Source organism: Ciconia boyciana, chromosome 1, assembly GCF_034638445.1.
Source record: "Ciconia boyciana chromosome 1, ASM3463844v1, whole genome shotgun sequence".
Classification (NCBI taxonomy): domain Eukaryota; kingdom Metazoa; phylum Chordata; class Aves; order Ciconiiformes; family Ciconiidae; genus Ciconia; species Ciconia boyciana.
In genome coordinates this window covers 33,522,081-33,547,675 of record NC_132934.1, presented here as the reverse complement: position 1 = coordinate 33,547,675, position 25,595 = coordinate 33,522,081, and the positions used below count along the sequence as shown (strand labels likewise).

Genomic DNA, 25,595 nt, shown 5'->3' with positions numbered 1-25,595 from the left:
GTCCTTTTTTTTTAAACCAGTGTCAGGAGCTGAGGGAGAAGCACTGACTGATGACTTTAAAACACTTACCTTGGCAATAGCGGATTAGGCTGTTAGGCCTTTGCTCAGCAGACTGGGCCAGAGAGAGGGGATGTGATACTGTACCGGATTCAGCTGAAACCCAGCCAACATTCCCCCCGTCCAGCAGGACGCACACCTATTATTTCTTCTCCCCAGTGCACCGCTTCCCAGACCTACTTCTTGTTCCCCAGAAGCATGACTTGGTGAGCCAAGATAACCCTTTCTTTGCTAGTGACCACACACAAATCCTCCAGGCCCAGTTCACCAAGCTTCTCCAGCCCAACGCCCAGCAGGGAACTGCTCTCCGGGCCAGGGTGCTGCGCAGCCGCCTGCGTGCCCAGGCCAGAGGAGGGAAGGGGGCTGCAGTCCAAAGTGCTTTGCCTGCTCGGATTGCGTCTCTGCAAGGAGAAGGGATGCCTGTGTAACCCCAGTTGCCTGACAAACATGAGGGAATAACCTGGTGAAGAGGTAGTTGTGAAGCTTTTACACAGAAAAGCTGAAGATACTACAACAGAAACCCTGAGTGAGAAAAAAAAGTGTCATTTTGGGGGACTTTAGCCACACTTTTCCCCTTAACGAAGACAAGGCAAGACGCGAGCCTGCGGACTTCTAGTTTGTCAAGGCTGGTCACTGCATCTGCCTGGGGCATTTCTTCTCTCGGCTTCTTCCCAGGGACGCATTTTCCCGAGGTCTGAGGGGGCGGCGAGACCAGGCTGACCACAGGGGCCCCGGTGGAGGCAAGCAGCTTCTTGGGGACCAGGCCCAGCCGGCACCCCCGAGGCAGCAGCACCCTCCGGGCTCCCTGCCCGCCCCCGGGCTACTTACAGCGGTGAAAGGGCGTTTCCAGCTGTTTCCACGTTTGGGGCAACTAAGCGGGGACTTGTAGCCGCCGCTACGACACCGCCCCGCCCCGCCCCGCCCCGCCCCCTGAGGCCCGGCCCGGCCCCGCCTCCCGCCCCGCCGGCGGCACCTGGCTCCCTCCGGGCGCCTCAGGGCTCGCCCCGCCCCCGCCCGCCCAGCCCCGCCCCTCGCATGCCGGGGCTCGCGCCGCCGCCGCCGCGTCCGTTGGGGCTCGCGCTGCCGGTTGGGCCCCGGCCGCCGCCTGGCGCCGCTGCCGGGGCCGGGGCGGGAGGATGCGGCGGTTCGCGCGGGTGGCGCTGCTGTGCCTGGGCTGCGGCGTCTGCTCGCTGCTGTACGGCTTCAGCCAGCTGGCCCTCTCCCTGGAGCAGCAGGCCCGAGACCCCGCCGCGCCCGGCGCCCGGCGGCAGGCAGGCGGCGACCGGGCGGCGGCGGCGGGAAGCGCGGGCCGAGGCGAGGCGGGGGCTGGCAGGTACGGGGCGCGGGGGCCGGGGCCGGGCGGGGGAGGCGGGGGCGCGGGCGGGCGGTGGTTCCCCCCGCATTCCTGCGGGGAGGGTCGGGAGGCGCGGGAGCGCGATGGCCGCCCTCCCGCGGGCGGAGCGGCGCTCGGCGCCCGCCCTCGCCCCCCGCGGGGGCCGCGGGCGCCCCCGGCTGCTCGGTGCCGGCCGGCAGCGCCTCCGCGGCCGCTGCGCTTGGGCGGCGGGGCGGAGGCGAGGCTGCCGCCGCGGCGCGGGGCCGGGAGGGCGCTTTGGGAGGGAGCGGGGGTGGTGGTGTGTGCTCCCTCCCGAGCAGCTCCGGCATCCCGCCGGCCGGTTACCGGGGAGCAGAGGTTGAAAAAGCCTCAAAAACAAACAAAGAAAACTTTAAAAAGTGGTGTTGCAGGCCGCCCGGTGGCCGAAGCCGACCGCCGTGCACGTCCCCGCGGCGGGAGAGGCTGTGCTGCCCGCCGGCCGTGCTCCGTCTGCGTGCGCGTACGCTGCAAGGCAGGGCGACTCTAAACTGGAGGAAACTGCGTGCTGCTTCGGGAGCTGGCCTGCCACTTCGCAGGCGTCCCGCCTTACAGTCGGGCTGCTTCCTTCTTGCGGTAGGGTAGATGCAGTGAGGAGGGTGCGTTTTCTTCTTCCAAGCGAAGGTACTTTCAGGGTGGTACTCGGTTCTGAAACTTGATAACTTTATGATTATCAAACATAACTGTATTTAAGCCGAAATATTTATTATGGGATACTTTTAGCAAAGCCAGTCTTCTCACAATGAACTGTGAGTTCAGTTCCGCAGTTAAAGCGATGTAAATCTGAGCAGCTCGCTCTCTGCGTAGCCGCATATTTCTGTTGCCTGCCTTCTGTCAGCAGAAATTTTAATGTGGTCAAGTGGTGAGCGAGATTACAGAATGAAAAAAAATACTAGTTTTCCTTTAGCTTAGTTTCATGATCCTGTTCACCTGTGGCTACCAGAATGCTGATGCCAGGAAAAGAGGGGTGACAAAAAATCTGTTACTGAAGCTGGAGGAGAAATTAGGACCAGGCCTTTCTGGGCCAGCCTACCTAATCTAACTCTGCTTAGATTCCCCAGGAGTTTAAAGCGATGTAAGTTTGATGGTTGGGTGACTGTCCCTCCTTCCCAGGGCTGCACACACCCTGGCACCCCCCACTCCTTACACTGCTTGTGCTCCTCTGATCAGGCAAGTGCGTTGGTGGGGCATGCTGACCTGCCTGAAAACCACCTGGGGTTTGGCCAGCTCAGCGCTCTGAATTGGCTCATCAGGTAGTTACGAAAGCGTTGGGGCTGGTGCAAAGGAGTTACGGAGGACGGCAGGATGACAGAAGCTCTGACTTAATCATCTTAAAATATAATGAAACAGCATTCTGAGTTGCTAGGGGTGGAGTCAGCTGAAATGTGAAAAATGGTATGGCTGCTTCAGAGAATGTTTTTGTTTCCTCCCGCCCCATGCTTTTGCTTTAGTTTTAGTTTGCATTAATACAGATTGTGACTTGAAAAAATGTGGGGATCCTTGTTCCTCGCTTCTAGTTCATAATTAAAAATTCACTGTGAGAAGTTGAAATCTACTAGTTCTAAAGAACATGGTAACTGGAATAAAAGAGTTAATTTTAACAGTTTTATGTAAGATTCCATTGGTTTAATAAATCAGTTTTAAATAGAAATTTGAGGAAAAAATCGTATGTATGATATTTGTTTTACTAAAGAAAATATGCAATTTACATGAAGAAAACTTGTTGGGTAAAAGATGATTAAATAATTTGTATTAGTAAACACTGAAATTACTTTCAGGTGCTCCTCCTGGTTAGCAAAAGAAGAACCAAGTTTATTTGAAAAGCTGTACTTTTTTCTTTTTTAGTATTTGTACTAAAGTGTAGTTTTTAAGTCAAAGATACTGGTGGGGGAGAACCCCAACAAGATGCAAGAAGCTTCTTGCTTGCTGGAGCGAGGTGGAATGAGATATAAATCTGCCCTGTGTTGCAATGTGGAAAAGCTTTGCAAACTGAGAAAAGTTATTTTCCAAAGGTCTTAAGTGCTCTAAATAATTCCTGTGCATACAGCTTCATGGGGGCATATCTCCTTGCAAAATCAGTGTCTGTTTGACACCTGTGTGGGAATTTTTTACCTATAAACTGCTGTCAGACTGAAGGCTCAGGATGAACATCATCTTGTTGTAAATTATTGAAGTTTTATATGCTGTTTGTACAAACAGTGTATGCAAAACTCAGGTGCGAGTCAGTCCCTTGGAACAGTCCCTAAAAAGCTTTTAAGGAAAAAACTGTCCTGTGGCAGCTAAGAAATGCCCCGCTGAATGTTCCTTTAGATGCATGTTTCAGTTATTCTCAAGTATTAAATTGTGTTACATTCACTTGTGTAACTGATACACGCATCTTGGTGAACGGACGTATTGGTGTTTTCCAGTTTTTATACTTCGGCTGTTTCTTTAGTGGAGACAGAACATGACAGCCACATGGCTGTCTTATGCCCACTTCTGACTATCTTGTGATCGTGTAATATCCTAAAGGGTATCGTAGAGTAAGTTGTGTTCAGATAACCTTCTAATCCTTCTTGAAGTTTAACATTTTATATGCATTAATAGCAACTTTCAGTAATGGGTTGCTTCAGCTGTTTCCCTGATAGCTTTAAAATACAGTTTGGCAAAGCAAATGTAACTGCCACCTGAAGGCGTCTGTGCACTCAGGAGTGATTTCCCCTTCTCTTTAGCCAAGAAGGATTTTATTTTCCTGAATAATCTAGTTTAGTATATGACATGGCAGGAAGAGCTCAATCATACTCTGTGATGGGGGGTAGGGGGAGTCGAGATTCCTGGTAGTTTTCAGAAGCATGCAAACGTGAAAACTGCAAGCTTTGAATGAAGCTTAAGCATACCACGCCTGGAAGAATTTCGCAATAGTGATGATGCTTTTAAGTAGAAAGTCTTTAATTAAAAAGGAAGTACCATATTGAAACTAGAATTACAGGTTGAGGCAAGATCCTCCAATAAACATAATAATTCAGGGGAGCTTGTTGGGTAATCACTTCGGTAAGGAGTTGTTTGTTTCAAAGGCTACAGTAGCCTGAGGAATAAGATGACTAGAAATTAAAGGGTTGTATCTTGAAATTTGATATAAATAGCTGAAAAACATTTCAAGAATTTATTAGCTAAATCCTAAGGTTGGGTTTTAGCTGTGAAGAAAGATTAATATTGGAGGTGAATTGTTCTCCTGATTATTCCTTCCAGTGAGAAAAGTAGTGATGAATAGTCAGTACTGTCATATATAAGAGCTAGATGAACAATAGATCTAAATTTGAAAAAAAAGAAAATATTGAAGTGTCTACTTTCAGAAGATACAAAGTCAGTCAAAAGCAAGTATACGTAGTCAGCCTTTTTTCCTTTCTGGTATGATTTATGGATGATGAAGAAGGCGGCTGTGAAAAAAATGAAAAAAAAAAAAAGAGTGAATAGATGCATATTTGCTACATGGATGTTATTTAATAGTGCTATAATCTGCTGTCTGTGGAGTATCCTTTCAAATCAGTCTTTCTCCACATGCTTTCAGATCAGTTAGTTAGTAGACTGTGCTTATGAGAATTGAATCTTCAGTTAATTTTATCAATATTGCCACTTCAATTAGGCAGATAATGTTCATCTTTTTGTTCAGGTCCAAAAAAAGTGTTATGCTAATGGCAAGTTTGAGAAGTAGATCAGGAATCAGTCTGTCGTCAGTTCCGTGAATTCAGTGAGGTCAATGAATTTGACCCTATTAAAATGAAACATTTTTCCATTATGCTGTAGTTTAGCATTTTTGTGCAGCCAGCCATACTGTTTTGTTATGCGTGACACTGATATCTGAGTGTATCTGTCTCTTGGTCTCTAACTATCCTGGCAAAGGGAGAGTTAAGTAGATTATAGTGCATGGAAAAGTATAGAAAGTGTACCCACAAGCTTAGACAGCAAAGGAGGGTGGTTGTAATAGGTAGTTTTTTCTTTCCTTGCACCATATGTAGCTGGTTTTGTCTGTGTCAGAACTTAACCAGCAGTTTCACTAGTATGCTTCTCAGCTACTCTTATGCCTTGAGCAATTGGTCTAGAAACTGTCTAAGCATTTCAAAATGTGAGTAAAACTTTTAAAAGGATGAAACATTGAACAATTTAAAGTTGAAAGTACATTTAAAGAAATCTGCTGAATTTGTCAAGCAGTTGACTAGCAAATGTTATTTTACATAGAAATGTCGTAAATTAATGAAACGTTATCAAGATTTTTCCAGTTAAAGCTTGTCCTGTGTCAAACATTTAGCATTACATCTGCTGTCTCCTATCTAATAAAGCCATTGCTTGTCTGACAAAATACATCATAACAAATTTGTGATATTGCTGCAAATGTTCAGGAAAAGCTATTCAGAAGAATCAGAAATTCTCAGTGCATTTGGGAGTTGAATTGAACATCTCTTATCTTCCCAAATTTTTACTCCTGTCATTATGAGCAGGAAGAAACTAAGAAATGTGTCCTTCCTGTTGTGCTGCACTTTGTGGGTTATGCTGTAGGAGAGACACCAGTCTGTCTCTGTCAGTTGATTCTTACAGTTGATTAGACTTAGGTTATTAATGCACTACTGACAGGAAGGCGATAGTCACGACTGCAGACCTCACCGTTTGGACATACTGCTAAATTTGCTGTGAAGTTACAGTAGTATGAAAGATACCACATGGACTGAAAGTATACTTGAAAACTGTGATCTCCATTAATAGTAAGCCTACCAGTGCGCTTAACAAAATGGCTTTTTTTTTTACCATTGATTGTTGGGAGATTCCTTATGGTTAAAACTTGACTTGCCTGAGCACAGGGCCTCAGTCTTCATCAATGCAACTTGTGCGCTGCCGTTTATTTTGCACACAAATTTAAAATTGTCCTTTAGTTCTGAAAAGTATTATTATTTTTGGGTCACAATATAGACACCTTTGCTATGTCTGCAAGACTAAAATTTTTACTATCCAGTGGTGTTGAAGCTAAATTACCTGGTAAAGGTAATTATGAAATGGCTGGTTGCCTAAGGGAGAGATATCTTGAACTGGCAAACGTCTTTAAGAATGCTTGTCTATGATACCAATGATTTTTAAAACTTTACATTTCCTTGTTTTTATATTTTTGACAGTGGTTGGTGTTAGGAGTTGTCCAACCCAGTAGTGTGATGGAGGCGAGGCTGCTGCAGCTCCATGTGCCTGGGTCCAGCCAGTAGCAAAGCTGAGCATTTATTCCCGCTGGGCACGTATGCCCACAGTGCGTACATACATGGCTGGCCACAGAGATCAACGCAGAGAAAACCGTGCTTGCGCAACCACAAACAACACAAGTGGCCTGATCCTGTTCCCTTCTCTGGCTGATCAGGGTGAAAGGCTTTTAGTGAAAAATATGTTAATGTATATAGTGTGTATGCCTGCAGGAACTGGCCTTAAACACTCAAGTCTATCCAGGAACTGGCTCCTGATCCTCTGGTCTCCCCTGTTGCTGGCCTGGGCATGCAAACCCATGAGGCTTGCAACCCCAGTTGAGTTGCTGGTACTAGAACCCTCTTGGACATGCACACACGTACACAGATGAATACACTATGGATCCTTCCAGTTACTGGCCTTTGCCTTGTGGCAGCTGGCCACGGGATTGCCTCATGCAAACGAGTCTTTTTGATAGCTGGTCCAGACCTATGGCCTTAACATTAGCCAACCCTCTAACGCCAGGGCCTCTCTGGTGGCTGGCTTAGACCTTCTGGTCCTTCCAGTAGCCGTCCTTCAGACCCTAGTCTCTTGTGGCTAGGTTAAGAGAGAGGTAGCTCAGACCCTCTGCTCTCTGCACAGTCTGGCCCAGCCTTATGTCCTGTCTGATACCTGGCTCCCAGGCCTCTTGCTCTACTTGCGGGCTAGTCTGGCTTGATACTTGCTAGCGATGATGTGCACCAACATGCACACCCACACGCTATGCGCTCACACGTCTCTCTGGTTTCTGGCACTGGGTGCTCTTGGGCGTCAGTGATCTGCAGCCACCTTTTCATTTGCTGGCACTTTGACCTCTGGGCACCGAGATCTCTCCTGTTGTCTCATCTGGTGGATCTTCTGCCTGGCCCATGGGCTGACTGCTGTCGTGCATTTGGGGCTGAGTCAGGGTGCTCCATGTGCCTGGGTTAGATTGCTGGGTTTCCTTCACCTGACATTATTTTCTGCTTTCTATTTGTGTAGAGTGGCCTTAATCACATAACCTATAATAGATGTGAGCAAAATATCCCTGAAAGTGACTATTCCTGTCTGACTAGTAAGCTCGCTCAGGTAACCGTGACTGTGCCTGTTTGATGAACCGATACAATTCATCTCCCTAGCTTTGTAAAGCACTTGTGGCACTTACTGGTAGTCTAAGCTTTCCTCAAGTTTTATTTCAAGTAAAAAAAAAACAATCTTCATGAGTGGCATTTTGAATGATCTTATTGTGAATAACAAGAATAAAATGCTGTCCAATGATTCCAGTCTCTTAATCCTTTGCATGCGAAAGCTTTATGGGATATGGTAGCGTATGGTCAGCTGAGAGAGACTTCTATTGGCAGGAAAAAAGTCTTAGTCTAACGTTAGGTAAATTACATACATATGTATCCTAGTAACATTTTTGTTTTAAACGTGAAATTTATGAATCAAATCCAAGGCTGACAACCTTGTCATCATGCTAAATGGCATACTGGAAAGACCTAATGTGTCAGAGAAATGACTTAGGCATCAATTCAAGCTTGCCTCTTGCCTTGGTAGTCTGGATAGGATAGTAGCTCAAGGCAGCTAAGAAAACACAGCTCTTGACAGCTGGAAGAGGAATCCCCTGTAACAGTAAGATAATAATCTTCCAAACCAGAAAACCGTTTTTGAGAGATAGTCTATTAATTTATCCTAAAAGTAATGACATACAGTTACTTCAAAAAGGTACACAGTGGAGAGCGTAAAGATTGTTCTTCAGATAAGGGCAAGGTCTTAACGTGCCTTGAAGTTTTAAAGAAACTTCAAAAGCCACAAAGATTAATGTAAGAGAATCTGGCAGAGAGAACTTGTGGTTTTATACCATTTACTTTCCCCAGAGGAGTGCAGATATCCCAGTCACAATCTACATTATCCTTTTTTGTACCTGGATATTTATTTGTGGAGACCATTCTTAAGTCATGAGATAGAATTACTTGACTAATTCTTGCAAACACATGTATCTACAGGATACAAGGATTTCCTGCGATCTCTACCAAAGAACTGTTCCACTCCCTCAACACTTAATGAGGCTTTGTGAAACACTATGTGTTTATCAGGTCGTTTTTCTCAAGTGTTGAAAAAATAAGAAATTATACAGCTTGCCATTTTTGATGCTACATTAATCTACTAAATCTGCTATTCGCGTAACGTTGGCCTTTACAGATACCAGATAACCCTACCAAGATGATGCTGATTCATTTCAAACTTGCAAAGCCAACTTCCAGTAGAGTTCTGAGCTGTAGTGCTTAAATATCTTTTCATCATCAAGCTTTTGTGTGGGTTTTCTTCTTGCACATGTCTTTCATTCACAGATAACCAACTTTCAGAGGAGGATGAACACTATTGGCATTGTGTGACCAGGGCAGGAAGAGGGAGCAGAGGAGGTTATTCAAGAGTATATCCCTTGCTTTGCAATATTCGACTTGCTCATTTAAGATTTTAAATCTTGATGTTGATTTCCTCACCAGAACCTTTGAAAATACACTTCTGTTGCTCTTTTTAAATATTTTCTATATTACTGTTGCATAAAATGTAGTGGTGGACTAGTAAAACGTGCTTTTTTAGTTGTTAGTGTAGCACAAGTCAATAAATTATTAGTCTTGTCATTAGTATGGAGAAGGAAAACTTACCAGATGTGGTCATTATTTCTGTATTGCCTTAACCTTTTGTTATGAAACAATGGAATTCGTTGGTGCTGCAAAGCCCTGTTTATTGTTAAAAATCAGCTTTGCAGGTTTGCACTGAATAGAGTCATGAATGAATAGGGATTGTGTTTAAATGGACAATGTAACTTTGAAAATGAAATGTTCTACTTGCTCCTCTCCTTGAAGTAGACAAAGGTATTGCAAAGGTGAAGGAGGTCTTTCCACCAGTAAGTGTTGCCATTCACTCTATTACCTATAGGCTTATACTAAGTCAAGAACATAGAATGACCCTCAAAAATCCCATTCCCTTTGTTTTTCTCACTCTGAAAATACATGGCGAGGAGGGGCTAAAGGACGGGGGCTGTTATTCCTTAAAAGAATCCTCCTGGTTGGCACCTAATACTTCCTCTTTTGTATTATCCAAGTTCCATTACATAGCCAGTCTTCTGCCAGGTAATTAACTATTCAAGTTATGTTTGAGCTAGAAAATAATCCATTTAACTTTGCTGTAAAATCAGTAACATTTACATAGGTTATTTTTGTCTTATCCTGTTAGGTGTAAGAATTTGTCTGTATCTTTCTGGAATTCCTATTGGATGCTGCCCTCTGATGTTTGTGGAATGAACTGCTTTTGGGAAGCTGCTTTTAGGTAGGATCTATTATTAAATAGTACTTTATTATTTGATTACAGACAGATGTAGCTGATAAGTATTTTTGGCTATTTAGCAAGGTGACAAAGCAAAATATTTTGATTGCTTCACATGCATTTCACCTGCTTATTATGGTTGCCTTTAGCTGGACTTTCTCCTGTTCTATTATGTTTTTATAATTGTAGACTCAAGTGTTATTACAAAGAGTAGATTTTTCAGTTATATTGCTTCACTAGAGACTTGCTAACATTGGTAAGAAGTCTATCTAAATGTAGTCTGAAAAGTTACTGATTAATTAATTATCTTCGATTAATAAAACTTGCTGCAAAGTAATACCCATGATGTAACTTGCCATAAAAACTGGCAGATATGCTTAGTAGTTAAATTTGGAGTTTTTTTTAATTCAAGTTACACATTTTATAGGATTTGAGGAAGGTACTGCATCCAAAAGCACTGAAACAACCATTTTGGAATGTGCTTTAAGATACAGCATGTTAAAGCATAGACTGTGTCCTTAAAGCTGCATCTTTAACAATAGGTTTAAACGTTTTGATGTGGTTGTTCAGATGCTTTAGGCTGTCAGATTATGGAAGTAGCTTGAAAAGAAATGGAAGAAGCCTGAAGCTACTTGACAGATATGTTCTCTAACCTGCATAGTTCTCTTCAGTATATAACTAAAGTTATAAGTACATTTTTCTTATATTTAAAATTTTACTGATTATCTTTTGATATGGTTGTGTCTTCCTCTTTGTCTGAAGCTTGAATATTTCTAGGGAAGCAAAGGAAAAAAAAAGTTTAGCTTCACAAGACTTAATGTATTTTTGAAAATTATGATTGTGGGAAAGACTTTAGATCTGTGCCCTATTCCTCTCTGCTTATGTGCTGTCAGTGCTTTTTGAGCTCATCAGTTGCCAAGAAGTTACTTAAAGAGATGGGTTAGATTGATTTTTTTTTTTTAGTCTGTTAGTGAACTGCACCTGTAATTTGGGACTGCTGAGTCTTTCTTGTTGCCCTTGGTAGCCAGTGTGTCAATCCACAGGGATTCATCTGACTTTCCCTTTGGCAGATTTAGCTGTCTGAATGGACTCAATTCACTTTTTCTTTTCCTTAAAGGTTAGCTTTTTGTGAGTTTAGCTTTATGAAGTTTAGCACGGGGGGTAAACCAAATGTCAGTGCTGTTGTGGTGGAGGGCGTAGGGGCTTAGCCTGTGCTTAGTGGAACACAGGATGTGATTGTAAGCTTCATTCATCCATGGACATCTGAGCCAGTCTAACAGTTGTGTAGTGCTGAGAGAGGAGAGGGTCTCGCTGTCTTCTGACCCCATTGACTGTGATGACGTCCATGAACTCTCCACAATACAATGTAACGCACTAAAATAGCAGGAAACTTCCTTTCTGGATTTTCTGCCAGGCTTGAGGCAAGTGGGACCTTGGAACCAGAAGCGGAGAAACCCCATGCAGTTCCTTTGCACATACCTTAAGCTGTGACTTGTATTATTCTATTAAGAATGTGGCTGTGAAGACAAGTCTGTTGAAGTATGCATTGATTATGACATTACTGGGGGAGTGCAGTTTCTTTCATGGCGAAACAATTGTCATGGTGATCCCCTAATATTTGCAAAATTTCATGTTTATACATTTTGAAACTGAGGAAAAAAAGCTGCTTAAATGTGTAAAGGGGATGTGGTGTTCAGATTAATCATTTCAGATTGAGTTTGATTATTTTATCAATATATTACTATTAAATTAATCCCCATATGTTGTGCTGACTGCGGTGCTTGTTGCATTCCTCAGTGAGATGCTCTAGCTTCAGAGGGGGGCCCCTTGCCTCCTCCAAACTTTATTTTTCGCTCTGTTTAGTAAGTTCAGTTGGTTTCAGAGAGGTGCAGTGAGCTTGTGTAAGAGAAGAGGTGGGGATAGACGCCAGAGAGGAGGAGAAAGTGCCCCCTCTTTGGATAGCAGCAAGCAATTACAGTGGCTCAGCATCTGAACCTCCTGCTTTAGCCTCATTTCCTTGTACGTGCTGGAATAACACAAGATAGTTGCAGTTCAGTTTCAGGTTTGGATATGAGTTACAATTTTGTTTAACTCTCAAACAAAATATGTGCATTGTACTAGATGCACTGAGAAGCTGACGGGTTTAGACCTTTGATACCATCTTATGCTTCGAATGTGATACTTAGTAGTTGTTCTCAAGTTTGCAGTGAGATTTTTGGAGGAAGAGGAATGAACTTAATTCCATGCAAGTTTATTAACCACAGCACATGAAGTCTAGCATTCTTGTTTTCTGAGATTGTATGTGTAGGGCCACTTCAACATTCTTCATGAAGATAAAGCCTCTTGAAAGCTTTTTCTGTAAAGAGGCAACATAGTGTTTCTAAATTGGGTGTCTTTTGAAATAGAAAGGAGTGGGAGTTCTACCATAGTGTCTTATTCCAAATAATTTGATTCTGGGTTGACTAAGCCTTTGTGTTCTTGTTAAGTGCAGTTGTAGTGAGGTGCAGAATAAAGCTGGACTCTGAAGAAACTGGCATAGGGAGAGGGATATGAGAAAAACCTAAGAGTTACATATCTGATTGAAATCTTAGGATAGCTAACTCCACTGCTGATAGACATGCCAACAAAATAATGGGAATTCCAATGAGTTTGCTTTTAATAGAACAGCAGAGTCTGGTCGTTGAACTGCACTAACACTTATCTTGAATCTTCTATTTGGCCTCGTTTAATCCATAAAAAGAGAACACCACTTCTTATCCAGATCACAAATCAGTTTGTGAATGGAGATTCTGGTGTTCTATTCTTGCTCTTTCAATAAACTAACCCAATGAGTTTGTTCAGAGGAGCAGATGATATAGCCAGAATTTCTTTGCCAATAGTAGGTTCGTAAAATTTATCTTAATGTTAGAATGTTTCCTTTCCCTTTACCAGTTAAGTTTTTCAAACATTGGAAGGTAGTCCTTCAGCTTTTGGATTTTTAAGTATTTTCTTTGAAAAAAACTTAGCTTGTCTTCTCTCTGTTTCTAACTTGAAATTCCAGTTGGCTTTTTTCTCCTGGATGTCAGGACCCCAGGGATTTGCTTATCCATGAGAGAAAGAACTTGGCATAGACATTTTTGAAATGCAGCTTGCTACGTCTTTTCCTCTGAGTAGCTGTAAGTGTATAAAGCATGAAGTGGCAACTAATGTTCTATGGATTTGTAAGACTCAAGTTAGTGTAATAGAAGTGTTGGAGACCTATAGAGGAATCTGGAAATTTTTTAGGAGAGAGGTGTATATATAGACTTCAGTATGACTCATGCTATAGCTAATGCAACATCATTTGAAATCAATGAGCTCTGAGCAGTTGCTGATTCTGATAATGATTCTACTGGTGTTGTGCTTTTGATACAGAATATTTGTTAGCTTTTACATTGATAGAGGAAGCATGAGATCACTTTTACAAACAGTGGAATAGATTTTATCAAAAATTTAAAAAATGCTGATAAAGATAACATAAGGCTCAGGTTTCGCGTGATCTAGATGATGCGTATCTTTTCTAGGACACCTTTCAAGGTGCTCAGTGTCATCTAGCTGGTATGGCTGCTTATTTCCTACTGAGACTAATTAAGAAGAAATTCTTAGAGGTCATTACTATGGCTATCTGACCTGCCTGATTTCAGTTGTTGGATGTTGCTTCTAAGCAGGTTCTAACTTGTGTTGCTTATTAAAAAAATAAGTTTCACTATTTTTTGAGTATATTGAGGTCCTGGTGGTGTGGATATATTGAGACAGTCCTGAAACCAGGACTTTTCCTCTAAACTAGCTAGCTCATTGGAGGATGGGGCTTTGGACTTTTATAGTAAATTTTTAAATGACTAATATATTGTAACTTCAAACCTAATCTACTGTAATTTAGTTTGTAATTGAATAGATGACATTTGGACATCATATGCACTGGTATCATTAGCATACTTTTGCAAAATAAGCTCTGATTATGATCTACTTTTAATTCAGTGCAGTAGCAGAAAGTTAAGAAGCTGAGTAAAAACTAGAATTTTCATTACTTTCAAATCCAGACAGTTAGCTGAGTAAAAACTAGAACTTTCATCACTTTCGAATCCAGACAATTTCTGTAGTTACCTTGATTCTACTTCTAATAAGTGTGGGAATGATTTAACAGTTGCATTTTAATCAGTGTAGGCTTTGTTGCCTTCTCACTCTGCCTATTTGCTTTTCTTTTTCTGGTGACTAAAGGCTGCTGGGTTAGGCTCCTTAACAATTGATTGATTTAGATAAAACACAAAGCATTAAAAGAAAAAAGGATGCAATAAGTAAGCCATCTGTATTGTATTTACATATCTACCATTTGTTTTTCTGAGGCACATCGTGGTGCCAGGTTTGAAATAATACAGGTTGATTATATGAAAATATTTTGCCTGCGTAGTCTAACGAATATAATTTGCATTTTCCATGCTAATTGTAAAAAAACTTGTATGGGTAAAATATTTGCACTGATAATGTGGTTAGCTTTTTACACTGAAGAAGAAAACACATTTGCAGTAGGCTTCTGTTTGTTCTTTTTGTAAGTGTAAACAACTTGAACACAGCTGAGCCTGGCAACCTAGTCCATTTGGTTATAATATCAAGGAAAGTTAGCTTAATGATGTTGTGGAAGGATTGAGAGACTTTATTAAGCAACCTTGTTTAGGAAGCTGAATATTGCATGCCTCGTGCGTTACAGACTGTATGGAGAAAAGATCAAAGAAAAGCAAGGCTGTAGCACTATCGGAACCTGTGTAGGAAAACTTGTTTTGATGTAGAATAATGCTTAACATGTTTTTTAGAATAGAATCATAGAATCAGTAAGGTTGGAAAAGACCTCGAAGATCTAGTCCAACTGTCAACCCAACACCTCATGCTTACTAAACCATGTCCTGAAGTGCCACATCTACATGGTTTTTGAACTCCTCCAGGGGTGGTGACTCCACCACCTCTCTGGGCAGCCTGTTCCAATGCTTGACCACCCTTTCAGTAAAGAAATCTTTCCTAATATCCAATCTAAACCTCCCCTGGCACAACTTGAGGCCATTTCCTCTTGTCCTATTGCTACTTACTTGAGAGAAGAGACCAACACCCACAATTATTTTGTAACCTACAAAATAATTATTACATCCTTGTATTACCATTATGTAATACGGTGGTTGTACATAAAAACTAGTGGTGCCAGTTAGGATGACGGCAGTTTTCTCAGAAAATGACAAATATTTTTACATTGTTCAAAACTCATGCAGTTACATTAAAAATGGTAACTCCTCAATGGACCAGAGTAAAATTTGAAAGGAAAACTGAGGTCAATGTAGTGCTTCAGTTATTCATACCACTCTGTGCTCTCAGTACCTGGATGCTAATCTTTCCTTCCTTGGCTTCCCCAGCCATGTTCAGGGAACAGGAGAGGACAGCTTGATTGCCAGTGAAGTTGGGCAGGGGGCTTCCTGCTCATCCCTAGGCATGTTCTTAGTAGTACATCAACGGGTGGGAAAAAGGAACTCTAGTGCGCAAAGTTTGTAACACAGAATTAAGGCTGACTGTGGTTCCTTTGTGGCTTTCTGTAATAACAGTGCCACTATTCTTGAATGTGGCTTAAAAAAAGGAGAAAAATAAAATTGCCCATGGTCACACTGACAACTCTTCGAATGGTACCCAGGTCATACTAGATGCTGTAACACTGTGGCTGCTCTGGAAGGTTTGGAGCTCGGAAGGCAGCAGTATGTGCGTGCAGCAGAAGAAGCTGTTGTACTGTGACCTCAGTAAAGCAGGCTAGGACTGGGACAGGCTTAATGATCACAAATTAGATGGAGGTGTACACAGGATTCCTTATGGCTGGCTGGCTGTTCCTGAGGGTTTGGTACCCTCTCACCTGTGCTCTTAATGTGCTGAGTAAGAATAAAAATGAGAATAAGAATAAGAAACTACCTTAAATGTCTGCAGGAGACCCCCCCGCTGCAGTACCTTGTGCCAAGTCTAGAGGGCAGAGCTAAGATTTTCGTGGAGTTGATGGGTATTTTAGTGACAATATCATTTGGGTTTTGGGTTTTTTCAAGAAGTTCAGCTGGGATGCAGTGAAGGTTCTAGAAGAGTACAACCTGTCAAAACATACCTCTATAGCTTACTACCAAATTATTACTTCATAATTTTAGTTGACCTAGAAATGCTGATTTAATATACAGTGTGTCATGGTATACATCTTTTAACATAAGGCAGTGTCTTGACAGACAGGCTCTAGAAAATCTTGTTGTAGCAGATTCACTGAGCGTATCCAGCTACGTTCCTCTGTCAGAGGTTATTAACCCCACAGCAGAATTAATCAGTACAGAATGAAGGCCTACACTTGAACGCAGAAATACTTCAGGTCAAGGCTTGTACCTGGCCTTATGCTGCTGCTGAGCAGCATGTTTTTAAGTATATGTTTTTGCTCTCACAGTGTCAAAGTGGATTGTTTTAAATGTGTTTTCTAAACTCTTGGGAGTATGTGTGGTGCGCTCTCTCAAGTGTTTTATTTCATTTATTTTTACTGTCCTTACTACTCATGTGTAATTAGTATCCTCAGACAAATGAAGTTCTCTTATTTGTCCCTAAACACTTAAATCCTGTCATGGCTTTCTGCTCAGTATCTTCATCCCTAAACACTTAAATCCTGTCATGGCTTTCTGCTCAGTATCTTCTGTTGGATTACAGGTGCATTCTTTGCTCTTCCATTTTAATTACCAGAGGGATTTTTTTTTCCCCGCAGGAGCTAGGACTCCCACATTATTGGAGATTTTTTTTTTTCTTTAGAAATTAGGGCTGTCAAGATTTCCTTGTTAGTCTATCCAAAAGCCTTACTAAAATACAGTTTGTATTTCACTCTATTGTTGCTTTTTCCAGCTTCTCCACTAAGTTCTCCCACACCAAAACATCAGGCTACTAGTAATTAGAAATGTGCATATAAAAATCTGCATTTGTAGTTTTGTGTTTTCCATGTTGCCTCTGAACATTTTTTTTTTTTTGAAGTATCTCCTAACTTTTGAAAGTGTCTTAACACTTTCAGAACCTGGATTTGAGGTTCAGTAAGGGTATTGCTCTGATACCAGAGCTTGCTCAGGTTCAGACAAGTTACAGTTCTTGTAAAATACATTTTATTTTGCTCATGGTCAACTCAGCTACTGAACTGCTAAAAAAAAAAATCTGTATTGCTGAAAAATCTTGTGTCATTAGGCATACCAGACCCAGGACTGCCTAAATGAACAAGGTTTCCTTTCCTTTTTCCAGTGAGGTAGTTGCATGACTAACTGCAGTGGAGAGAAGATGGGGAAAAGGGTTACAGAAGCTGGAAAAGTCAGGAAGGAGAAGTAGAGAAGGGAGCAGTTGGGGGCAGATAATTTTGAAAGGAATTGGGGGAAGGACCAAAGTCATGTAGACATAATACTGACGAAGGGAGTGAGAAGTCATGGCATAGGTAACTGGCCCTGTGGGTGGGGCATGTTAATATTGAAGGTGAGACTGCAGAGCTCAAGCTGGTAAGCTCTGCTGGACAACTTAAACTTTATGCTGCTTCTAGTGGGAGGAGGAGGAAAAAGTGATGAAAGATGCTGGCAGCGGAGGATTAGTACAAGAGGTAAGTAGGTAGTGTCCCTGGATGAAGATGGGGTGATGATTTCCCTCTGGGAGTGGAGAGTTGTATATGTAGGGAGAGGAGCAGCACTGAGGCCTGATTATTAAAAAGGAGGCTGTGACTCAACTCCTCCTGCAGGACTATGTCTCTGAGACCTATGATGTCTCATCCCCTTCTAAGTGGCTAGTCCTCAGAGGGAATGGTGGCCTCTTCTTTCCAATGTCTTCTTGCTCCATCTGCTTCAGGGATAAAGCTTTGTGTTGTGGACTTACAGATCTGAGTACAGCTGTTCCCCATATTGTGCAAACTGAAATTCAGTTGCTATTAGCTTTTTCTAAATTTTTTTTGCCTTTTCAAAAAATTATTAAGCACAGATTTAAAAAATTGAACTCATGAAATCAGAAACTCATACAACAGAGATTGTGTGAACAAAGTGATTGTGAAAGCATTATAATACGATCAGTCTGGTTTTTGTTGTGTGGCTTGAAATGTTCTTTTATTCACAGATGTCACTAGATGTAGAAATAATAAAATACAGTCTTTAAATCTCAATGTGTTTTAGAGTTGCTTTGGCATAATTTTCGTCATACCTTATTCATGGAAAGCCGTGTGTTACATGTGGTTCAGGAACCTGGCTTTCAGCTATGCAGTTTGTGTAGGTTGTGCCCTTATTTATCACATGCCCTTGCAATATCACTGTAGGCTCTCATGACTTCAGGGCTTAATTATTGTAATTCCCTTTTCAGTGGATTAGTGATGAGGCTAATCTACTGTTTGCAGCTTGTTCGGACTCAGCAGTGTACTTATTTGTGGGTTTCAGCTACCCTCATCACATTCAGCTTGCTTTGTGGTTTTTTACATTAGCTACTTACTACATGGTGGAATGTTTAAATTAGCTTTTATGTATTAAGGTCTGAATGGTCATGCCTCGGTTACATTTAAAGATTCTATTTTATATTTTCTTTTCCTGTTAACCTGAACTAATTTTTCAGGTTTTGCTGCAAGACTTATAAAAGGTTTCAGTCTGTGGATTAAATCATCTGAATATAGACATCTGTGTATAGGTGTCTGTGTCATAGAATCATAGAATCGTTTAGGTTGGAAAAGACCTTTAAGATCCTGAAGTCCAACTGTTAACCTAGCACTGCCAAGTCCACCACTAAACCATGTCCCTAAGCACCACATCTAGATGTCACACCTCCAGGGATGGTGACTCAACCACTTCCCTGGGCAGCCTGTTCCAATGCTTGACAACCCTTTCAGTGAAGAATTTTTTCCTAATATCCAATCTAAACGTTCCCTGGTAGGTCTTAAGTGGTCATTAAAATTGAAAGACCATAGAAAATGATCCAGGTGACTAGCCATTAAGTTGCTGAGAAGTAAATGGCTGGTGTTAATTGAGAAGCACTTGGGTCTCCTAGACGTCTCCTTAGGACTAGTAGATACAACGTGATCTTTGAGACACCCAGTCCTTTCGGACTGGCACCTGGAGATCAGGTAGGATATTGTAGAGCTTATTAAATGGCACTATACCTATGTTAAAAAATTGAATCAAGCCCTAGGTATTTACTTTGAAATAAGATGAATTGCTGTCTACGCTCCATATCCTGCTCACTAGATCTCCGTTGGCTTTAATGAGACTTTGGACACAATCTCATATGTCAGCATCTTCATTTAGGTGTCCTATTTTGTATCTGAATCCTACCTGTGAGGTCTTCCATCCATGTGATTTTTTAATAATGCCCCAAACCTTGACTTAAGACTGACTGCATGTTCTGATTAAAATTTTATTAATCTTGAATCCCTGGGATGCTGGAGTTTTTTAGTTCCAGGGCATTAAACTCTTCCAAAACTCAGAATGTTTTTTAAATACAGCCATTATTTTTGGCATTAAACTTCAGCAGTTTTACAGTGATATCTTTGCTTATATTTTGCCTCATGGAACTCAAAATAATGTGTGTTGCTCTTCCATGCCTTAAGGAAAAAAAGGCATATTTGCATAGTATCTTTTGTCAATTTAAAGGAAAACTTGTATGCATCTAAATGTTTTAGTTACATAAATTGGGTGGAGATTATGTGCTAAGAATCACATCTGTTAATTTCTGTTTTGAAGTGTCTGTCTCTTTGGCAAGTTTCTAAGCATGGATGGTATGTTTGCCAAGCATTTCTCTACTGTAACTAGTTTGGGAAAGTCTTTTCTAACTTCAGAATTATTTTTGCCTGCATAACTTGGAATTAAACTTGTAATTTAAACCTTCAGATGCTCTTAGTTCTATGAGCCCCCCTCCTCCCATAGTCCGTGTGAATAGCTCAAGTGCAGAATATTCTTTTGAAGATTGGCTTTGAGTTGACTTATGTTTAAAACCTTTGAAAGCTTTTCTGACTAATTAAATATATGAAATCCAGGAGAATGTGGTTTTAGGTTTAGTATACCCACTTTGTTTGCCACCAAGCTAATGGTATTTACCTGATGATAATTTTAGCCTATTGTATTAAAGTAATGAAATTACTTTTAAATGCACTCTGTATAATACGTACCAGGCTCTTCTTACCATAACTGTTGGACAGCTGTCTTCAGGAAGAAAGGACTTCCCAATCCCCATGCCTTGCAGTGGTTTAGCCCCAAGGACATGGGCAGTGCATGTGATCAGTATGCCTGAGGGATTTCCCAGAACCACTGGGAGCACCAGGACATCCCACAGGGTCATTTGAGCTGTTAAGTTTCCCCCCCTTCCAACCCAAGTTGTACTCCTGCAGGATGGAAGGAGAGGAGGAAGCTTTTTGCATTTTGCCAGTGCTTAGGAGAAGCCCTAAGGCGTGGATTTGACAAAAGGACTTATTGGAGCAGAAAATGGACAAAATGCCTAGATCACTCAAAAATGTTCTTAACAGAACTGCTTAAAAGTAGGGGTTATCTCTCTTCTGTTGTTGAGTTTAACTCTGCTATATTTATCATGTTTACCTATCTCTGCACTGAGTTCAGGGAAAGAGAAAATGAACTCATGCATAGACTTAATGTGCTCTCTGCCTTTTACATTTCGATGTAACTTCATGTGATCTTTCTTTTAACGTAGCTATTTTGATGAAATTCCTTGCTAGTAATGGATAGTAAGATTACTAAGACAATAAGTGTTTGTTTAGTTTCTGTATAGCTCTTCCATACCTTGTTTTTCCCTCATAGGCTGGGATGGTGGGAGTGAATATGAGAATAGTTCAGGTTAAACATAAGCCTACAGGTGTAATGCTGTACTTTGTATGTTCTGTTTGAATTATCCTTTGCTGGTTTAAATATGATAAAGGATATTTTGTTAAATTACATGCTGCAGTAAAAAATAGAGCTTTCCTTTAAGCCTGTGCTAGAAATAATGTCAAATGAAAAAATATTTTTGTATCAGATATGATTACGTGAAAACACATCCTTCTGAGAAAATGCATCTAGCAGTGGTTGCCTGTGGTGAAAGACTGGAGGAGACCGTTACTATGTTGAGATCGGCCATTATTTTCAGCATCAAACCCCTCCAGTTTCATATTTTTGCTGAGGACCAATTGCATGAGAGTTTCAAAGACATAGTAAGTACCCAAATAATTTGTTTAATCAGTTTGTAGTACAATTTGAGTAATACATAGCAATTTCTCTGCTTCTTGGGTAGTAGTTGTTGGATATAGTAGCAGAAATGCAGGGGTCTAAAAATAAGGTAATATGCAAGTCTTTCGTAATGTTGGATGGGGATTTTTGAGTTTTTTTTCCATGCAGAAAAATGCCAGTTGCTGATATCAAAGCTTTTCATAGAGACAGACCAAAACTTCCTGATTTGTCACTCTGAATCTGTTAAATACAAACCTGATGTTCTGAACACAAACCAGTTATCTTGTGCGAGCTTATGGCATTAAACTTCAGCAGTTTTAAAACCAAAAAGTTGGTTTAAAACCATAAAACCAAAAAGTTGGTTTTACAAGAGAAAATAGAGATCTGTCCTTTTTTGTCCCTGTGCTTACAGTATGAATCAGCCTTACATTGTCTAAACAAAGTGAAACATCAGTCTTTGAAAGTGGTAGATATGGTTATGTCTAATTTTAGTAAACTCCAGTTAATGAATATAACATTATGACTGGAGTAGCAGTATTAGAAGCTGACTAGTATATAGCTGTGGAGGGTTTTACTATTTTTGTGCTTAAAATGTCATACTAACTATGACATTAGTATGTCATACATACTAATATATATACACTAATGTCATGTGAACAGTACTGTGGCAGAAATTGGGTAAGGTTATTTTAAATTGAGAAAGACTTTATTGGCATTTCTCCTGTGGAAGCTAGTTAAGAAGGGAAAAAGTTTTATTTGATGTATTTACTTTTTGTAAATACTGATTTATTTTACTTGCTCTTACTTTTGTATATAATCTGATATGATGTGTTTTCTTCATAGTGGCCTGCAGGTGCCACTTTTTGTTCAAGTATTTTGAATAGTTGACAGATTCTTGTAGTTCAGGAAGCATTTCTGTTATGGAAGAGAGGTGTTGCAGTTGTGTTCAGTTATCACTTGGAATGGGCTTTCTTTTTTGTAATAGAATTGAACTGAAGTAATTTTTGTGATTTCTTCTTTTCATGTAGCTTGATGACTTCCCCTATGAAGGAAAAGTTAATTACACTTTATATCCGATAACATTTCCAACGGAGAGTGCAGCAGAATGGAAGAAATTGTTTAAACCATGTGCTTCACAAAGGCTATTCTTGCCAGTAAGTTATTCTGTAACAGGACAATACAGAAGTCTGTTTATGAAGCATCGAGCTGTCCTTGTTAATCTAATATCTGTTTAGTTTTAAATTAAGAACTACTACTACTCCTAAAAGTTACTTGTAAGACATCCCAAAAAACCCTCTGAATTTGACCTTCTTCTGTGGCACTAATACACTATGGAATAAAAGTCTTTTTCTCACTTGCTGCATTATGGCATAGTATCCTCAGTGAGAGGTACGGGTCACTTCATCCTCTCAGAGGTAAGAAGGATTTAGCACGCCTCATCCCCTCATTTAGTTGAAAAGTTTCCCACATGTGTGGGTCTGAGAAGTGTTAGAATGAAACAAGAAATGGGCTCTTGTTGCCGGCGTGTTTTGTGCAGCCTTTTCTTCGCTCATCTAAGACACTTCAGAAATCATACTTCAGGCTAGGTGAATTATAGCAGTGGCAGCTATCTCCCAAATGCTGTCTCTTCTGGGGCTCCTTTACACCTCTCCCTTGTTTGATTTAGATGCATAGGAAAGCAAGGGAACAGGAGGAAGATAGGAGCTCCTGTTATGGTAATGTTTCACCTGGCCTGCAACCTACTGAGGAGCCCCGGGATATAAAATGTAGATTGAATGCCTTTGCATTGCTGTTCTATATAAAACCTCTGTTTCACTCTACAAAAATTCTCCAAAATGAGAGAAGAGGGAATGATGACAAATTTATTAACTGCAAACTGTCAGTCTAAAATGAATTTATTTGCATACGACACAAAGGTATTAAACTTCATTGTGTAATGGCAGCAACTTCTGTTTTATGAAGAAAAGCTCAATAAAACTTAAAGGTTTGGTTTTAAATTTCTTTCCCTCACAGTTAATCCTCAAAAATGTAGATTCACTACTGTATGTTGATACTGACATCCTGTTTTTGAGACCTGTTGATGACATTTGGTCTTTTCTGGGAAAGTTCAACTCCACACAAATAGCTGCAATGGCACCAGAACATGAAGAGCCTCGTATCGGGTGGTATAATCGCTTTGCTAGACATCCTTATTATGGAGTAACCGGAATAAATTCTGGAGTCATGTTAATGAATATGACACGTATCAGAAGAAAGTATTTCAAGGTATGTGTGTTGCCTTTATTGCATTTTTTTGTGGTTTTATATCTTTTAATTCTAATTCTGTTTCAAATTCATGTGGGACATTATTTTTCAAAATATTTTTCTTGTAATTGGAATAATGCTCTAAAAATACACTGTGTTTAAAATGGTATCTAACTTGTGTTTTTTAAATGCCATTCACTGTAAGACTTGGAATTCCTGAATTTTAAGTGTGCTTGACTGTTTTAATTTTTCTTAGTTCTGAGAGATCCTGTGACTTGATACAGTCTGCTGTAAGTTACATTTGTCAGTAGATATTCTGGTATTTTTTCTTCACTGTAGAGATCCCAGAAAACAGTTCATGTATACTGTAAACTAACTTTAAAAATGTGTGTAGTAGGATGACCAGGAGGTGGTGCTAAAACATTTAGTAAGTTATTTTAACTGTACAGTTTCCAAATTTTGATCTTTTACATTGTAACCAGGTGATTATCACCTTAAGTATCTTGATGTACTTTGAAGTCATAGTTTTTGTAGAGAAATAAGTTCATCATGAAAGTACTTACTAAAGCAGTGCGTGCAGCAGCAGCAATGGTCATTGCTTCACAGATGGGAAGTTTTTTTCTTAAATACTTGAAACACAAGTACAAAAGCAGTGCTATGTGATTATGCTAGGGGAAAAAGTACTTCTCTGTTTAAGAGAAGTTTGATTAGGGAAAAATAATCATGCAGTCAAAAACTATTGGAAGGTGCACCCATAAGAGGGGCAATATAAACTTGCAGTAGACATTACTTCTTCTCCCCCATTTCCAATTTAAGAAAGATTTAGCTTTCATCTTAACATTCTTGCTATGTATTTTTGTTATGGAAATACAGAGAATTTAAGAAAAATGGAGAATGGATTATCTCCGTTGTGGTTAAAGCAGAAAGTTATAGTAGCTGTAGTTTCCCCAAGAAGAAAACTTCTCCATCAGTGGAATCTTGCATTGTCTGCTTTGTTATTTGTTTGTTTTCCTGATTATAGTATCTGGAGAAATGAAAATATTGAAAAGTATAACAAGAAAAATATGGGTCTGAAAACTGTGTGTATCTTAACCTCTGATGATGCATTTCTGTGTAGTGAATGATTTTTAGTGTGGTAAACTTTGAGATAAGGTCAGTCTTTCATTCATACTGTGCCAGAATTCTGTTTGGGCTTCTTAGTACAACTTAGTGAGGAAGATTGTATGTAATAACTGGTATGGGGAATCAGAACAAAAAAAAGTCTTGAATTGTCCTGAAAACATTCATCTTAATGCTCTTTCTCAAATTGTTCAGTACGTAATATACTAAGCAAGTCTGCTTGATGAGTTGCACGCTTAGCATTCATACAATTAAGGGAAAGGAACTGTGGTTGGAGTGAGCTACCCAGTGTAAGTATACTAAATATTCAGAATTATGAAAGGGCACTTGAGAAAGGGAGGCAGAAACAGAGCAAAGCTTCCCAATAGCAAAGCACATGATTCAAAGCCCTTTTTGATTACTCTAGTTAACAAAAATAAAAGCAATCAACCCATTCCCCTGCTCCACTTCAGTTGTTTTAAATGTTAGAAATACAGCATTTTCTGCCCTTAATCTTTAGTCATCATTCTTTGGCATCCTTCCCAGGGCTTTACTGTCACTTCAAACTTAGACTTCCCCTTCTGTGTCTGATGCATATATACTTCTGGCCCTTGCTTTCACATGTCTTCTGAACTTCATACTTGTCCAGGAATGCTTGTGTGCACACTGTGGCTATTCCTCAAACATTTGAGACTAGTGGTGCACATAAAGAAATATTCTTTCACTCTTGCTTGATAGTAAGAAGTAAAAAAGAAATAAGATGGTGTGTTCTGTATACCTGAGGTTTTCGGGATTGTTTGGTTTGGGTTTTTTTTTTGGGGGGGTGTGTGTGCAGCTTTTAACATGGTTGCTGAGAACTTATTTCTTGCATGAATTTCACCTTTTTCCTTCCATTCCTACACCTCTTTCCCCACCCTGCTTTTATAATCCCGTACATCTCTTCTGGAGTCTTATCTTGAGTAAGAAACACAGATATAATGTTGGGATGCATGGTGTTTTGACATATATGGATTTTCTGGTTCAGCTGAAGAATTTTGAAATGCCCTGTTTGAATACTCTTCTTG

The 25,595-nt window shown here is 40.5% G+C and overlaps 1 protein-coding gene across 3 annotated transcripts in view; it reads left to right on the top strand.

Moving 5' to 3' along the window:
- The first annotated feature begins 1,074 nt into the window (after positions 1-1,074).
- Positions 1,075-25,595, top strand: part of GXYLT1 (glucoside xylosyltransferase 1) — a 34,056-nt gene continuing 9,535 nt past the window's right edge. The window contains exons 1-5 of one of the 3 annotated variants that reach the window (XM_072862056.1): positions 1,075-1,390; positions 9,881-9,973; positions 20,999-21,173; positions 22,218-22,343; positions 23,296-23,454. In XM_072862056.1, the coding sequence (XP_072718157.1) occupies positions 1,194-1,390; positions 9,881-9,973; positions 20,999-21,173; positions 22,218-22,343; positions 23,296-23,454 (750 nt within the window). In that variant the 5' untranslated portion in view covers positions 1,075-1,193. Of the gene's footprint in view, positions 1,391-9,880; positions 9,974-20,998; positions 21,174-22,217; positions 22,344-23,202; positions 23,455-25,595 lie in introns of all 3 variants that reach the window. The other 2 variants (XM_072862036.1, XM_072862045.1) reach the window with 2 other exon arrangements.